At 44.0% G+C, this 17,500-nt stretch overlaps 2 protein-coding genes across 2 annotated transcripts; both read left to right on the top strand.

Annotated features, from left to right (window-relative positions):
- Positions 1 to 1,595: 1,595 nt before the first annotated feature.
- Positions 1,596 to 12,631, top strand: ap1m2 (adaptor related protein complex 1 subunit mu 2). The gene is made up of 12 exons (XM_070553409.1): positions 1,596 to 1,804; positions 3,335 to 3,491; positions 3,572 to 3,639; positions 5,530 to 5,660; positions 5,774 to 5,921; positions 6,662 to 6,788; positions 6,907 to 7,049; positions 7,134 to 7,205; positions 11,576 to 11,734; positions 11,825 to 11,950; positions 12,218 to 12,293; positions 12,386 to 12,631. The coding sequence occupies exons 1-12, from the start codon at positions 1,763 to 1,765 to the stop codon at positions 12,409 to 12,411; spliced, it is 1,275 nt and encodes a 424-aa protein (XP_070409510.1). The 5' UTR covers positions 1,596 to 1,762; the 3' UTR covers positions 12,412 to 12,631.
- Positions 12,632 to 13,104: 473 nt separating this feature from the next.
- LOC139070696 (cyclin-dependent kinase 4 inhibitor D-like) lies at positions 13,105 to 14,875 on the top strand. The gene is made up of 3 exons (XM_070553410.1): positions 13,105 to 13,243; positions 13,560 to 13,718; positions 14,387 to 14,875. Exons 2-3 carry the CDS (start codon positions 13,578 to 13,580, stop codon positions 14,741 to 14,743), a joined length of 498 nt encoding a protein of 165 aa, XP_070409511.1. The 5' UTR covers positions 13,105 to 13,243; positions 13,560 to 13,577; the 3' UTR covers positions 14,744 to 14,875.
- Positions 14,876 to 17,500: the final 2,625 nt, after the last annotated feature.

A 17,500-nucleotide genomic window follows, 5' to 3' on the forward strand; every position in this document is an offset into this window, starting at 1 on the left:
CTCAGTTCTTGTATAAGTGATGCACCAATATGAAATTTTTGGGCCGATACCGATATTAAGATCACGGTTATGGCCGATAACCGATATACTGACATTAATGCTTCTAAAAGCAGCAGATTTTGTATAGAATGAAAAAGAAAATTATTAAAGGGACTTTACGGAGTTTTGAATTTTTATGCTCGTGATTGCCCCCTCAGGCCAAAAGCGTGACGGCATCTTCAATAGTAGCTTCGTGCACGAGGCGCGCATGCTGTACGTGCACACTCCTTAAGCAAAGTAACAGCTGAGACAGTCAGCTCTGTGTGTGTGTGTGTGGGGGGGGGGGGGGGCGGAGGACAGAGGACATGAGAACGTGCAGCTAATTAATTAAATAATTTGGTTCTGTACCTTTCTCTTCAGCACAGCCGACAAAGGTTAATGATGGGTCAGTCCTCCTGCATGCTCAGATCATTCCCTGCCCTTGCTTGAAAAATTGTTCCAAAATGAAAGTTGAGCCCACGTCTTTTTTATCTGTGAATTCAATGCCGTTCGGCAAGTCTCAAATAAAAATTTGGGCGTCTTACTGTAAAAAAATATACCATTAATGTAAAAAAAAAACTCTAAATGAACTATGTTCACATCCAGAATCAAACCCGGGTCTCTTGCACAAAAGTCCGACGTCTTACTAGGTGAGCTACCGCGCCAATGACATCATTTGTATCTGTACCATTTAAGAACGGTTTGGAGGGCTATGCCTGAGCGTGAACGTGCATGAAGCAGCCTGCTCGACCCGAGCAGCTCTCTTTTTCTGTGATTTTACTGAAAAACAGGCAGGGCTCATTCTACAGGACCAGGGCATTGCAGGAGAATGTATGAAGAAGAAATTTATTATTTCTATACATGTTTTGGCTGTCAAACTTCCATAATGCCCCTTTAAAGCTGAATTAGTGTTATTATGTACACACACCACACATATTTACGGTTCTGAGATGACTACGTTCACTGTCACATGACTAAACAACTACACATCACCCACCCCCCTCACCCTCTGAAACAGGCAAACAAATGGAGACAAGACAGAAAAAAATATCAGTTGTTAATATCGGCCCGGTTTTATTTATCAAACTGATACCAATATGTTAAAAAATTACTAACATCGGCCGATACCGATATTGATGCCGATATATTCTCTCCCCCCCCCCCCCCCCCCCCCATCGTGTCTCCCCACACGTTCTTTGCTTTGAACGCCCATGGAGATGAAATTGAGGAGTCTTTTAGTTTATTTAATAAAGGATTTTGTCGGTAAAGATCTAGATTTTTATCCAGTCAAGCTCCTGCCTGCAGCATGGTACGGATTCCAGAAATAACTGAACTTGCTTGCCTATCGAAGCTAAGTTGGCCAACAAAGATTTGCTTCGAATTTAAAGTTGCGCAATTAAAAAGTGAGCAGAAATGATCGAAAATAAGAACTCCAAATGTCATCAGTTAGATGTCTGGCTTTAGGTAGGTTTAAACTGTGGGTCTTTGGCGCCCTCTAGCGGACAGACCCGGGCAGCGCCACCCGTCCCCTCTGCTCAGGTGAGCTGGTTAATGTTTCACCTGCCCGAGTCCACGTCACGTCACTTCAGACGTCAACGCCTCGGTGGAGTCTGTAGTTCGAGTCCTTCAGACTGTTGCGCTTTCCTAGGTTTTAATGGCCGAACCGAACCGTGGAGAATCTAGCTGAACGTTAAACGAGGTCCTGGGTGAAGGCTCGGTCCGGGCCGGGGTGCGAACACGAAACATGTCAGCTTCCGCTATCTTTGTGTTGGACCTGAAGGGGAAGGTAAGATCAGAGTTCGGGCTAAAGCTGCTCTCTGCTGGTGGTTCCGTCGCTTTTTCTGCTAAACAAGTCAGAAAAGGTCAAAACTTTCATCCCTGCAGCGGTTTCTTTAAGAGTTAAACATTAATGGCGTTGTTAAAAATTAATGAAAACTCTGAGACGGGCTAATTTACCAGTATTTGTTTCCACTTCCGGGTTGAACAGAAACCACCTGTAGCCCTAAACGGAAGTGAAAGTGCATTGTCCGTGACTCCCATCGTGGGTACATAAAAGGAGAAATATTCATTCATTCATTCATTCATTCACAACATCTACCAGAAAACGGAGCTTTTTATGTGGAAAGCCTTTTATTTTATTGGGAAATAAACATAAAAAATCACCTCAAAATTACAAACTTTACAAATAAACCCTCGAGGGGGAAAAAAAAGAGTCTAAATCAAGTCTCCCTAAATAATCAAAAACAGATGTAAGTAGAACTGAAGAAAATAAACCAGGATCCCAGGAGGTCTGAACCATTATTTAAACAAACCAGCTCATTTTATTTAGAATTAAATGAAGACTTTATTATTCTGACTCTTAGTGGAGTTTAACTCTCCACCGAAGAACCGACGCAGGTTTGGCCGGTTTTAATGATCTTACCTTGAATGTTCTCAGAACTAAAACCATTCTTTGTTCAAATCATTGCCTTTTTGTTTAAAATGGCCTGTATTCGATATAGCGCCTTCTAGAGTGCTGGAACCCCCCAAGGCTCTTTACAACACAGTCATTCACCCATTCACACACATTCACACCCTGGTGGGGATGAGCTACATCATAGCCACAGCTGCCCTGGAGTGCACTGACGGAGGCGAGGCTGCCGTGCACTGGCGCCACCGTTCCTTCCCACCACCACCAGCAGGCAAGGTGGGTTAAGTGTATTGCCCAAGGACACAGCAGCAGAATTCTCTGTCCGGAGCCGGGATCGAACCTGCAACCTTCTGATTACGGGGTGAGCACTTAACTCCTGTGTTGCCGTCGCCCCAGTTTAAAGGGACCTCTCTGGTTTTAGAGCCAACCTTGTGTACGTTTTCTCTCAACTTTAATCGGCACAATGCTGCCTCTGTTTTATTCCTGATATGCTTATCAGTTATGATTCCAGAAGGGAAATCTGTCCCATGGAAGAGCTGCGATTCCTTGTTACATTCATCCATACATGTGACCATCACCGTCCTTACAGGTTTCTAGGATTCTCAACAGCATCACATATGAATTGATATTAAGAGCATGGCCTAATATTGTTTGCCTCAGACATATGTGTGTTTTGGCTCTTGCCCTCTTGCAGAGCAAGTTCTTATTTGAGGTTAAATTGTTGATGTGTTGTTGTCTTTTGTTGAATCCATGTCTGAATTTGCGATCCTCATCAGGACTTGTCTAGTTGATCTCGCAGTATAAGTTCAGTTCCTGGGAAATAAAATAATAAAAATACTATTTAGTGAATTTAAACACACACTCCACTGGTTCACTAACACTGAAGATGTTGTTCTTGCTGGGCAGGTCCTGATTTGCCGTAACTACAAAGGCGACGTGGACATGGCGGAGATCGACCACTTCATGCCTTTGCTGATGCAGCATGAAGAGGAAGGCCTAGTCAGCCCTGTCATCTCCCACGGCAGTGTTCACTTCCTGTGGATCAAACACAGCAACCTGTACCGTATCCTGCTGAGTTTTATGCCTGCTGTTTGCTGAAGTTAAATGAACATTTAGAGCCGTGATCCTTGACTCACTCTGTAGTTGTTGCCACCACAAACAAGAACTCCAACGCTTCCCTCGTTTACTCGTTTCTCTACAAAATAGTTGAGGTGAGTCTTCCGTGCGCCGCTGGAATGTTAGATGAAACGATATAATTCAGCTGACAGAATAGAATAGAGAATAGAATGTCTTTATTGTCACTATACAGGTGTAAAGTAATTTGGGGATTAAAATCGACTCAGCACTTAATCTTGACACTCATGTAAATACAGTGGTGAGGTCCTGTTTCTTTAACCTGCAAAGACTATCCAGGATCAGGCCTCTGCTGTCCAGAGCTCATCTGGAGTCTGTGTTGCATGCCTTCGTCCTGTCCCGGCTGGACTACTGCAACGCTCTGTATGCTGGTCTGGCCCAGTGCACGGTTGCACGGCTCCAGTTTGTGCAGAACTCTGTGGCTAGGTTCCTGACAGGCACTAGATGTCGAGAGCACATTACCCCAGTGCTGGATGCTCTGCACTGGCTCCCGGTAAAATATCGAGCTCAGTTTAAAATCTTAACTCTCGTTTATAAGGCCCTCCAGGGCAGTGCCCCCTCGTACATTACTGCGCTTTTGAACAGGTATGCTCCATCTCGGTCTCTTCGCTCAGCCGAGCAGGAACTTCTGGTGGTCCCCCGGTCGAAATTTCGATCGAGGGGTAGTCGTGCTTTTTCTATTTTGGCTCCAACTCTGTGGAACGAATTGCCACTGAGCATTAGGCAGGCACCATCCCTTCAAGTCTTTAAGTCTCGTTTAAAGACTCATTTTTATCTGATTGCGTTTTAGCGCTAGGGTCATTTGAATTGCCCTGACATTATGTTTTTAACTATTCTTCTTTTTAAACCGGATGCTTGATTTTATTTTGTCCGACATTTGTTTTTTTATCGATTGGTCTTATTCCGATATATCTTATCTGTAATGCTGTTTGCTTGCTATTTTATGATTTCATGTTTTTATCCTGCTTTTATGCCCATGTATTGGGAATGTTTTTCTTTTAATGATGTTGTTCAGCACCTTGGGCTTCGGATAATGTTGTAGAAGGTGCTATACAAATAAAATTTGATTGATTTGATTGATTAAAGTGAGATACAGAGCATCTCCTACTCAGTGTAAAACAAACATACTGGGGGGGGGGGGTACAGTTCTGCAGCGCTATGTTCATATGGACAGTAATGTTATGTATATACAATTATTGCACATGGAATTTGGTATCAACAGATAATGGTGGTCGATGGAGGAAGTGGGAAGTGGGGGGCTGTGTTATCGGTGCATGTGTGAGTTCAGGGTGGTTATTGTTTTGGGGAAGAAACTGTTTTTGAGTCTGTGGGTTTTTGTATTAATACACCTGTAGCGCTTCCCTGAGGGAAGCAATCTGAACATGTTGAAGCCAGGGTGGGAGCCATCCTTGATGATGTTTGCTGCCCTACTGAGACAGCGGGAGGAATAAATGTCCATCATGGAGGGGAGAGGACAGCCGATGATCTTCTGTGCTGTCTTTACCACACTCTGAAGCCTCACTCTATCCGCCTTGGTGCAGCTGCCGTACCATACCGTGATGCAGTAGGTTAGCAGGCTCTCAATGGACGAGCGGTAGGTCAGCAGCAGGTCGGAGTTCAGTTTGTACTTCCTGAGGACTCTCGGGAAGTGCAGCCGCTGTTGGGCCTTCTTGATGACCGCTGAGATGTTTTCCGCCCAGGAGATGTCAGCAGAGACGAGGACACCAAGGAACCGGAAGGTGTGGACCCTCTCCACACACTCCCCGTTGATGTAGAGGGGGGCCAAGTCGGTGCTGTGTCTCCTGAAGTCGACAATGAGCTCTTTTGTTTTCATGGTGTTCAGGGACAGGTTGTTTTCTGAACACCATGCTGCCAACTTCAGGACTTCCTCTGTTCCACCGTGAAAGCCTAAAGTTACTCAGACTTTTCTGAATAACGGTGTTTTATCTGCTGCCTGTGTTCTGCAGGTGTTCACAGAGTATTTCAAAGAGCTGGAGGAGGAGAGCATCCAGGATAATTTTGTGGTCGTCTACGAGCTTCTGGACGAGCTGATGGACTTTGGGTTTCCTCAAACTACCGACAGCAAGATCCTTCAGGAGTGAGGCTCACCCGCTTTCGCACAAGTGGACGATAAATAGAATGAATTCATATCTTGGTTTAAAAAGTCCGATTTTTGTTTTGCATTATGGGATATCTTCTCATCTTGTGCAGATACATCACTCAGGAAGGCGCCAAGCTGGAAGTGGCAAAGTCCAAAGTTCCGACCACTGTCACCAACGCTGTCTCTTGGCGGTCGGAGGGCATCAAATACAAGAAGAACGAGGTCTTCATCGACGTCATCGAGTCGATCAATGTGCTGGTGAGATAAAACACGAGTAGCTTAGGGGACCCAGACTAGGAGCATGGTTAAGCCTGATTTATGCTTCTCCGTCTGCGTCAGTGCGGAGACACGCAACGCCATTATCCGTCCTTGCGTAGGGCTCCGGCAGGCACGCAAGTACGTACGGAGTCGAGCCCACTTTTTTAAACATCCGTCGAACGAGACGGATAACGCAAGCTTGTGATTGGTCAGGACGCCGCTGTTGTTTACAGCGCCGCCATTGCAAAGAGAGCCGAGTTTAACTAGCGGCAGACACGGAGAAGCTTGAAGAATACCTCGCGAAAAAACTCTAAAAATATGAACGTTTAATTCTGGAGGACTGACTGGAGGAGTGAAAAAATGCGCAGCAAGCGTTTTATTTGTGGACGGAAATGACAGGAAACGTGGGTTTAGAGGTGGCGAGCGCACGAAGAGGTGGAGGAGAATGAGAGACAAATATGTCCGTGTTAAAAGTCTCTTATATACACAAAAAACACAATATAAACACACTATCTTGGACCGATACATGACAGGATACCACAGAACAGCGCTACGCCCTCTGTTGTCCTGCCGGGCAGTTGCTTTGCAACACTCTCCAGGAGACGGAGAAGTATGAGAGCAAAACGCTTCCGTCAATCCGTGCGTGTCTGTCCCTTGCGGAGCTGACGGAGAAGCATAAACCAGGCTTTAGAGACCTGTGTGATCTGAAAAGAACAAGTGTAACCCCCCCACCCCCCCAGGTGAATGCTAATGGTAGTGTAATGAGCAGCGACATCGTGGGAAGCATTAAACTGAAGACCATGTTGTCTGGGATGCCTGAACTGCGCCTGGGTCTCAACGATCGAGTGCTTTTTGCCCTCACTGGACGTAAGTCTGAGCCTTGCATCGATACGCAGATGCTGATTTACTGTAACGTGTGTCTGTTGTCTCGTTGGTTCCTGTCGGGCCTCGTTTAGATGAGCAAAAGGGTTTCCTTTGTTTTCAGGGGATAAAGGGAAGACCGTGGTGATGGAGGACGTCAAGTTCCATCAGTGTGTCCGCCTCTCGCGTTTCGAGAGTGATCGTACCATCTCCTTCATTCCTCCCGATGGAGAGTCTGAACTCATGTCCTACCGCATCAACACTCACGTATGGTCCGAGTTTTATCCCTGCAAACACGGGAAAATGTTGGGATACATGTAGAGGATGACCAGATCCTGTTTTGCCTCATAGGTGAAGCCTCTGATATGGATCGAGTCTGTCATCGAGAAATTCTCTCACAGCAGAGTAGAAATCATGGTTAAGGTACGTCGTTGTGAAGGCGCGTTGTACAATCCGACACGACCCAAGCACATTTAAAAGTCACTCTTCTTTAACATTCATTTATCATGTTATTTCTAGCATTTCAGACCAGCAGCTTGTTGCTAAAACTCTGAGATTGTCAACCCTCAAACTAAACCAGAAAGTACTGAAGTTTTCCTGCATACAACTTATAGATCAGTGGTTCTGATTCCTGGTCCTGAAGGGCCGGTATCCGGCACCTTTTAGTGTTAACTCAGCAGGTGGTTAACGGACTTCTACAGAGCCCCATGAGCTGCTGCACAGGTGATTCAAACACTGACCCCGGCTTTCCACAGGAGCCGTCAGCAGCACGAGTCGGCCGCGTCTCAGGAGCAGCATGTCGCGGCCTTTACGCGCCGGTTCTATTTTCTACGCGCGACGCCTCTGAAACGGGTCAAGTTCGACATTTTTGGGGAAGGAAAGACAGGAAATCGGACGCGGAAATGGAGAGAAGCTCCCGAGATTTTCAGAATAAAGAACGTACTGCCTTCCGGTTGCTTTACTTTTAAAAAAGTTACTAACTGTGCGGCCCCGTGAGAAGTTATCACCTAGCTAGCGGTCTCCTTTGTTTTTCAGGTCCGTATTGGCGATTATAAAACGGACAGAACATAAAACACAAACCATGTTGTAGTTTTCTCCTGCTTGTTGTTGTGTTTACTGACGAAGTCACTCGTGTGACTTCGTGCTCGGTCGCTGACAGCTGCTCCCCTGCTGCTTCGCGCCTCGTGGGAAGGGCCAAGCAGCAGCTCACGCGAGCAAGACGTGCTGCTGCAGTAACGTGCTGCTGACGGCCCCTGTGGAAACCCGGGGTGAGTCAAGTGTGCTGGAGCAGAGAAACCACTAAAACGTGCTGGATAGCGGCCCTCCAGGCCTGGGATTGAGAACCACCGTTACAGATATTTACCATCAAAAACGTTGTATGTTACAGCCTCAGTTTGGAACATTTGTCAAGACTTTTGATCTCAAGCAGAGGTCTCCAACCTATTTTGGCCCGTGAGCTACTTTTACACAATGAAGAGCTACCACCGTACGTGGGCGTCGCACCCGTGGGGGATGTGGGGGTTTCAACACCCACACTTTTCCAGCTGTTTTGCAAAAGGAATAATGGAACGCTCCTTCTACGGAATAGTTTTTGTTGTCCAACTTTAAAGCCAGCTTTGTTAACATTCAGTGACAAATAAAGTTTGTCGAAACCGCTCCGCTTCTACCCGAGTACGCCTGTGCTCTGGTGGACTGGGCTGGAACTACAGTTTATTCAGTAGAGTTTCTCCAGACCCTGCCGTTGGATTATTGAAGCCGTTCAGGTTAGTTAGGAAACCTCTGAGCCAATAGAATCGCTTGCTTTTGATTTTTTTTGGCTAGTTTTTTGGGATTTGGCGTCGGATGGATGCAAGCTAAAACAGCCATGAATCAGCTTTGTGTGATGCTGTGAAGATGGATTACACAAAGGGATTGGATTGTTTTTACTATAACATGGATTATGACCATGAATCAACAAATTTAAGACTGAATTTACGCTTTTCATGTCATGAAATGAGCTGTGGTTTGTTAGCTGCTGGCTCTGTGAATTTTGCACGTAGAGTGCATGAATATTGTTGGAGAGAGGAGAGCCTGGGCTTTAATTTAAACTTTGGATTCTGTGGGTAGGATATTGGATTGTTGCTACTGTGTGTTTCTCTCTAAATGCGTATTTAGTGTCTTCTTACGTCCTTTTGATTTAACAGCTTTTTGTTGAAATTGGGTGTTGTTGATGGAGAAAACTTGGGTTCTGTTTGGAAGATTAGTTCTTCCCGTTCTGCATGTGTGCAGTTTATACGCTGGTGAATATTAAGCATGTTTTTGGAAGGACTTTTACTGTGAATTACGTGCGGACTCGTTACGGGATTGAGGTTGAGTTTCAATTTACAGCTGATGACATCCACAGACAACATCCCCCACACTTTTGAAAAGCTTGCAACGCGCCTGCCGCAATACGATTTATTCAGATTGATACTTTCCATGTGTGAATATACTTATGTTATAAAATGCTATACTTACTACTTTTGTACGTTCATTCTGTGTTTATCTTCATTATCTGTTTTCTTGTCCTTTTTTTAACACAGTTTAGTTAAAATAATTTTTTAACCTGACATGTTTTCAGCTAGTATCTGTAGCCATCATCAGAGATTGCCCCCGACCGTACTGACCCTGATGTGTCAGGCGCGCAGATAGGGTGGGGGACGGGGGGATCTGTCCCCCCCAGATTCAGATCGACCCTGATTTGTCGTCGTCCCCCCCCCCCCCCCCCCCCAACTAAGGCCAGAAAGAAAACAAAATCGGAGGTTAAGCACTTCAAGCTCCTTTTTCCAATTAAATTGAATGCAGCATGACGTAAACAAACACCGACTCCAGAGGCGCCAAAGTGGTTGCTGCTAGGATGCAGGATGAAGCGAAAAAGGCGAGCAACGATTACTGCGTATTTAAAAAAGACCAACAGTGTAAGTAGGCGGGACCGATCTGTCTGTTTATGCGTGTTGGTTCTAGTTTCAGTACGTTGTTGTCAGTGTTGGGACTTACTCGTTATAAGTGCCAAAGCCTCATTGCTGACTCTAACAAGTCTCATCTACAAATATGATCCCTCATGAAGTTACTACTTTACACCAGAAGATAGTGGAGATGTGGAACCTTCAGGCTGAGCAAAGTTTGGGAGTTTTTAGAGTTTGAAAATCGCCTCCCGCCGAGAGGCTCCCAGTCGGGGAGAGGAGGAGATGTGCGCGGCATGAAGAGCGCAAATGAGATAAAACGTATAATTGCCGGCAGGTCTGGTCTTTGTTGACTGATCACTTTGTCTGCTATTGACTGACTCTGATTATGAAGCAGATTATTGACTCTGATGAAGAAATTCACTCATCCAGCCGGGAAGATTGAGCTGCTGCAGCATCGGACAGCTGGTGCTGCACGAGAGGTGTGTGGAGTTTACAAGCTCCAAACGTTGGGTTTGATGTTGGTTTAACCTTCTCTGGGATGTGATGGATGTAGAAATGATGGTAAAAACACTGCTAACGTAACAGACGTAGCGACAATGTAAAAAAAAAAAGCCATAAAAAAGAGGCAGATGCCGATGTGTTATGTATGAAAGTCAAGTGTGCCACATAATCAAAAAAAAGTAAAATATAAAATTTTAAGAGATTTATATATTTATATATAAATAAAAACTTTCCAAATATAATGAAAATTTATAAATAATGTAAAAATACGAAGGAACATCTGTTGGTCAGGCTGAAAAGTTTGGGAACCACTGCTCTAAGTGATAAGTGAATTTTGTTTTTTAAATATATTTTATGTGCAGTTTTTTAGGGTTTTTATGTTTTCTGTAAAGATCGGTATGCTGAAAATCGTTTAATGTTTTGCATAAAGCATCAGGTTTTGGTTAGTAATTAATTGGAAGAATAACAAATGACTGAATTAAATAGTGGGGCGCCTCTGTCAGTACGCCCCAGAGCAGCTGTGGCTACATCGTAGCTCATCACCATCAGTGTGTGAATGGATGAATGATACACTGTAGTGTAAAGCGCTTTGGAGTCCTTACTCTGAGAGGCGCTATACAGGTGTGGATCATTTATCATTTATAGTGTTGATCAGGCAGAGCTTTGTTGCCAGCGTTCCGCTGCATAATGACTTCAAACACGTGTATAAAAGTGTTCGTTTTTACGTAAACCGTTGGATGAAATTACACAAACTGATTGAGCTCTAGTTAAGGTGCTTGCAATAGTTTGTGTGTGTGTGTGTGTGTGTGTGTGTGTGTGTGTGTGTGTGTGTGTGTGTGTGTGTGTGTGTGTGTGTGTGTTTGGGGGGGGGGGGGGGGGTACATTGGAACTTTGTCCCCCCCAGTTTGAAAATCCTATCTGCGCCCCTGGTAGGCGCCATTAGGTTTCGGCAGTGCTCTGCCTAGCTGTTAGCTCATCTGAACAGAGGCCATTCAGGAAGCTACATAAAAAGAAGACTGTAATTATGGATGACTTTTACACGGTTTTATTCATCAAAACGACCAGTGCTTAGAATAAGCATTGCAAATGCTGAGCTTAACTGTTGGAGCTGTTGAGTTTTCAAATTGTGCTAGCTAACATGTTACAGGTTAGCGTAGTGACTGGTTTTCACATTCCACACAGCCTCTATAAATCTCTGGGATTTCACCTGCAGGCCTGTTCTATGCAACATTTACAACATTACTTTGCTTAGTTCAGAGTTCTTTATAAACAAAAATGCATGAACATTACCAACACGGTTAACAAAACTGTTCCCATTCCACTCTCTCAAAAAATGTTCACAGGTAAACTTCTGCATTGTGTTTTTAGGCTAAAGGACAGTTTAAAAAACAGTCTGTGGCAAACAATGTGGAGGTGAGGGTCCCTGTCCCCAGCGATGCTGACTCGCCCAAGTTCAAAACCAGCACAGGCAATGCCAAATATGTTCCTGAGAAGAACCTGGTGGTGTGGACCATCAAGTCTTTTCCAGTAAGAGCCTTTTACATGGAATGAAGGGAACTTTTCCTCCTCTCTGTGTGTAGCCTACTTATTTATGTCTGTGTGGCTCCATCTGTGCAGGGAGGAAAAGAGTTTCTCATGAGAGCCCACTTTGGGTTGCCCAGTGTGGAGAACGATGAGGCGGAGGGCAAACCTCCCATCACGGTCAAATTTGAAATCCCCTACTTCACAGTCTCAGGAATTCAGGTATGTGTGTGTAGGCGCTACAGTCTAGTGCATCTGGAAGTGTTTGTTCTGGATCTTAACTTTGTTCAGGCGTGGTGTTGTTTGTCTACACACCTCTAAGCTGCTTGTTCTGCTCTCATGCCTCCCACTTCATAAACTAATGCAGTCAAGTCAGGTCCTGTTATGCTGAGTGGTTCACTGTGGAGAAACGCGTGCTAATTTGATTTAATGATGCACGCCTGTGTTCCTGCTTCAACACGCTTCATCTCAGTCATTCCTTTTGTCTAGGTCCGATACATGAAGATCATAGAGAAAAGTGGGTATCAGGCTTTACCATGGGTCCGCTATATCACACAGAGTGGAGGTACATTAGGGTTACACTTTTTCTAAAATATTCAAAAAAGAAAAGCAACCATAGCTTCTTTAATCTCTTGCATTTTCTCTATTTTTATTTAGATTACCAGCTGAGGACCAACGTGTAAAGCCTTCTGGATCTCCTACTGTTTTTTTTCACGTGTCCAGAAGGTCAAAATGAGCAAAATCATCACTTTACTGCACTGAAAGGTCTTTTAAACATCACCTGCTTTAACATTATTGCTTTAAAAGGTTTTATGGAATGTGTTTGCAGATTAAACTCAGTGTGTATTCTGTGATGCATCAACTTTATTTAAATTAAAATGAGCCCTGTGAAGCAAAAAATCATCAGTGGTTTTTTTCTTCCTGTTCTCGAGGGTTTTAAAGATTTTAGAATGTGTTCTAACACACACACACACACACACACACACACACACACACACACACACACACACACACACACACACACACACACACACACACACACACACACACACACACACACACACACACACACTCTGTAAATTCCGCCCAAAATTAAAACCCTGCACCCGCCTTTTTTACGCTGCTGAGGGAACCCACAGGATGAAAATCCGAATGAACTGCCCTTGGAGGACGCCAACGTATACGAATCGCCCGCTTTCTTCGCCTCGTGTCCTGATTGGTCAGCTGCCTCTGTTACTACAGCGATAGCGTAGTAACAGCAGCGCAGCCCCGCCTCTTTGACCATATTTGAAGGAATGACGTTGAGCAGGCGAGCTGTGATTGGTCAGTGTAGTCTCTCTCCAATGTTTGTAAATTGTAGACCGGGCACATAGCTGTTTGGATCTCAGCGCGCAAATGTCTAGTTTTAAGGTTGATAAACTTTCCACTTTTGAATCGTCTTTAAACGTAACCGCTCTGTAGGACCAGCAGGCTTTAAAACTCGGTGACGCGTCGGCTCTTGGCGAACTAAAGAAGGTAGGTTTGAAAGCTGTTGGACTGTTAGCTTTTAGCCAGGATGCTACTCGTTTGTAACATCTGATCAAAGTGAAATAAAACTATCGAGACGAGGAATGTTTAGTCGAACAGTGTTGTTAGGAAAACTTGGTTCAGTCGACCAAGTGTAACCACTGCATGTTTACAGGAGGTGTCAGCGGGGAGCTGCGGTACGTTAGCCGGATGCTGTAGTAACGTTAGCTAGGTGTAGCCGACTGCCGTGTCCCTGGCTCTTTGTTTTGATGAGACGCCGGTGGTTGTGGTTAGTTTTCTAACCTGGCCGTGTGTCTCACATCAGGCAGGAACAGAGACTATCATGGTGCTAAGTCAGATGGAGGCGGGGAAAGCGCTGACCGCGGCAGCAGCTAAAGGGAACACGGACGAGGTGCAGAGGATCCTGGAGGAATGCAGAGTGCATCCCGACACTGTCAATGAGTTCGGCCGGACCGCGCTGCAGGTGAGCGGCTCTCAATCCTCACGGGATTCCTGCAGGGGTGCCAGAACGGAGCTAAATATGTTCTCACGTTTCAGAAATAATCCCTCTGAAGGTTTAATGTCGAAGAGTAGATTATGCTACAGGAGATCTGTAATTTTAAATTAAACGACTTGTGATACTTGTCGGTCTGATCGAGCTCCATCACACATAGTGTAATGGTTCATTTACCTCCTCAGTAAGTCTGATGGTCACAAAGGACTCGGACCAAGTTGGAACAGAGAAACTGGGAGGGCAGTGACCCACCAGACTAGGATTAGGCAGTCTGATCAAGCTGTTTTCATGCAAGATTAAAAAAAAACTCAAACATTTTCAGCCAGTCACGCTCTTGCCTTCAGTTTAAGACATTAATAAAAAGTGATTTCATTTGGCAACCATGGACCACTATAAATCTTTTATTTCTGCTTCATATAAATTAATTGAGTGTGTTTTACTTTCATGCTAAATAAACTAGAAATAATTTCAGTTCCAGTAATTACAAATTAGTCTTGCTTATCCGCATGTTCTCTTAAGAGCTGTATGGAAAGGACCAATGTCTTTAGAAAATTGAGCTTTTATGATGACGAGGACATGTGGAAGTGACGAGTGACCAATGAGCCCTCATCATCTTCTTGTTTTTCTCTGTCCCACAGGTGATGATGATGGGGAACTCCAAAATAGCCAGTTTGCTGTTGGAAAAAGGAGCTGACCCCAACCTCCAGGACAGGCACGGCATCGCGCCCATCCACGACGCTGCCAGAACCGGGTTCCTCGACACCCTGCAGGTTCTGGTGGAGCACGGGGCTTCGGTGAACCTTCCCGACCACAATGGAGCGCTGCCCATTCACATCGCCATCCGAGAAGGCCACCGGGACGTGGTGAAGTTCCTGGCGCCGCGATCGGACCTGAAACACGCAAACACCAGCGGCCAGACGGCCGTAGACGCGGCCAGAGCTTCGTGTGTGCCGGATATGATGGACTCGCTTTTCGCTCACGTCCACAGTTCATAAGATTGATCTAAACTCAAACCTCACACTGTTTCGTTTTTGCTTTGAAACTTGAATATGTTGCTGTATGAAAGAATCGGAGTTATTGGTGGCTTAGCATTAATATGTGACACAGGACATATTGTCTTGGCAGCTTATTGTTGTGGATGGGTGGCTCTATACTGTAGACACCTTTTGCACAGTGCAGTTTAGGCACCTTAAATTTACATATATCTGTTTTCCCCATTACCGGGAGCGCACATTTGTAGATGGTTGTCCCAGTGTTATCTAATTGTTTTGATTGTGTAAGAGTTGTAGCAGTTCCTACTCGCGTGTTTCTTTTTAAAAACAAACCCTGATTGCTTTGCATAGTTGTTTCTCTTCATTAGATGAACTTAGACTTTCAATTCACTTATTATTTATTGTTGGAAAATGACTTAATATTCCCTTTGTGATGTAAATTGCAGCATTTTTTTTGTGATTTGTTGAAATGTTATTTATACAAATACTTTTAAGACAAAAGTGAGATTATTCACTTTAATATTTGCAGAAGAGAGCACAAAATAAAGTGATGAACTTGATGTCTTGTGTTTTTCTGAGCAAGTAAATACTTGTGGGGTTTGGTGTTGAAATAGAATCTAAATGGTTATAGGAGGTGGTTTTAACTCTGACGTGAGGTGAAACCTTTAAAAAAGTTTGTTAATAAAACTTCCTAACACATAGTTGTACAAGAAATGTCAGAATATATTTTAAGTAAAATATAGAGTAAAGTAAAGCAAGTGAACGGGCTATAAAAGCTACTTTCTAATCCACTTTACCGTACATCCTAAATCACACATACCGTAAATCCTCTAATACAGGCCCGGGCCTGTATTAGAGGATTTACGGTATGTTGTATATTAGTTTAAATTAAGAAAAATAAGTGAGTTTCGCCTTTGTCATGTACTTAAATATTTATTTAGCTAGTATAAATTCTTAATTAAATGACTACAAATCAGACGTTGCATATAAAACATTCACAACAAAACTGTAAGAAGTATTTCCATATTAAATAAAGTGAAAAATTTCCTGGATCGCAACATACTTCACATGTTATATTGCGCGCTGGTGCAACCATATTTAAATTATTGTGCAGAGGTCTGGGGCAACACTTATAAAACTACATTATCACCAATAATAATATTACAGAAGAAAGCCATCAGGATTATTAATAAAGCGGGCTATAGAGATCATACTAACCTGTTTTTGAAATCACGAGTATTAAAGTTTACTGACCTTGTTCAATTCTTGACATTACAAATAATATATTAAGCTAATGACAAACTACTCCCTGGTAATGTACAAAAGTATTTCTCATATAGAAGGATGGATCAGGATCCGTAAGAACAGGAGGATGCGGTTTGTCCAGGATTGTACAATTAAGAAGCGATTAAGATAATTTATTAACAAAACCTGAATTTGTTGCCAGGAAGAGTATTTCAAGTGTGATGCTGCAGGACCAACATCTCCTACTGCACCTTTAATAGTTAGAAGACTTTTTTTTATTGCATCCACAGAATTTAAAAGAATAACAACAAGATCTGCCCCAGGGTTGAACTGCGTGAACGAAAACCACCAGACAACAAATCGGTGGAGATTTTCTCCTCAATCAAACAAAAGCGTCACGGAGGCTCAGGCAGGCTGTATACAAACTACAGTAATCCCTCGCTACTTCGCGGTTCGTTCATCGCGGATTCGCTGCTTCGCGGATTTTTTCTTTGGAGCATTTTTCAGGGGGAATTCGCAGATTTGCGGTATTTTTCACTGATTCGCGGTATTTTTCTATGCGAAATATCAAGAAATTCTTGTTTTTTTTTCATCAATTTCATCATAAAATGCACTTTTTGTAATAAAACTAAAAAAAACCAAGTAAAAAAAAATTTTTTTCTTGAGTTTTACCCACAAAAAGAAAATGTGATCATACGATAATTCAATATAGTACTGTATGTCAGACAGGTCGGCTGGATTCGGGCGTTGAGCTTGTAGGGAGCGTGGTTTCACAGACGCGGAAGTGATAGCGTCGGTGAAACGCCGGCTGATCTAGGAAACCCCCGAGCGTTCGAGCGTCAACGAAGTGACACGGAAATGCCGGGCTTTCCAGAAGTAAGTAAGATAACTTACTATGAGCTGATAGTTCGTTGGATTGATCGGTAGGTTGGAAACTCTGATCATGAATCTGAAGAAACGATGACTGAGTGGTGAGCTGGAAAGGCGACTTCCGTTTATAGCCACGGTTTGTGACGTAGGTGCGACGTGAAGGGAATCCCCGCGAGGGGCATGCTGGGAGTCCCTACTTCGCGGATTTTCACCTATCGCGGCCAGGTCTGGAACGCATCTACCGCGATAAACGAGGGATTACTGTACTGCCAGCTGCTCCCTCTCTGTTGGACTTTGGTACTGCGTGTTACTTCCGCGATTTAGATCCGGGGCTTTCTATGAAACATCCGGAGCTTCAGCCCAAGTAGCCGGGCCTAACGCCGCCCCTGTATAGAGATAAACGATATAATTTGGGAGATGAATGGAATTTAAACTACCAGTCTGTGCGAACAACAGTAAAAAGCCAGTGCATCTCTGTTTGTGGAGTAAAATTATGGAATGGATTAAATAGTGATTTAAAGCAATGTCCAAGTATGACCCAATTTAAAAAGTGGTACAAAGGAAGAGTGATTTTGACTCAAAAAGATCCGATGTTTGGTGTGAGGGTGTAAGTGTACAAAAGAAACTGGGGTGTGTTGTAAGTGT

Source organism: Nothobranchius furzeri, chromosome 7, assembly GCF_043380555.1.
Source record: "Nothobranchius furzeri strain GRZ-AD chromosome 7, NfurGRZ-RIMD1, whole genome shotgun sequence".
In the NCBI taxonomy this organism is placed as follows: Eukaryota; Metazoa; Chordata; class Actinopteri; order Cyprinodontiformes; family Nothobranchiidae; genus Nothobranchius; species Nothobranchius furzeri.

What these genes read in the sequence shown, in the direction of transcription:
- LOC139070696 (XM_070553410.1), top strand. Translation starts at nt 13,578, where the DNA reads ATGGTGCTAAGTCAGATGGAGGCGGGGAAAGCGCTGACCGCGGCAGCA. An exon ending in TCGGCCGGACCGCGCTGCAG is followed by an intron (nt 13,719 to 14,386) that starts GTGAGCGGCTCT and finishes TCTGTCCCACAG; the next exon opens with GTGATGATGATGGGGAACTC.
- ap1m2 (XM_070553409.1), top strand. Translation starts at nt 1,763, where the DNA reads ATGTCAGCTTCCGCTATCTTTGTGTTGGACCTGAAGGGGAAG. An exon ending in GACAGCAAGATCCTTCAGGA is followed by an intron (nt 5,661 to 5,773) that starts GTGAGGCTCACC and finishes CATCTTGTGCAG; the next exon opens with ATACATCACTCAGGAAGGCG. An exon ending in CTATATCACACAGAGTGGAG is followed by an intron (nt 12,294 to 12,385) that starts GTACATTAGGGT and finishes ATTTTTATTTAG; the next exon opens with ATTACCAGCTGAGGACCAAC.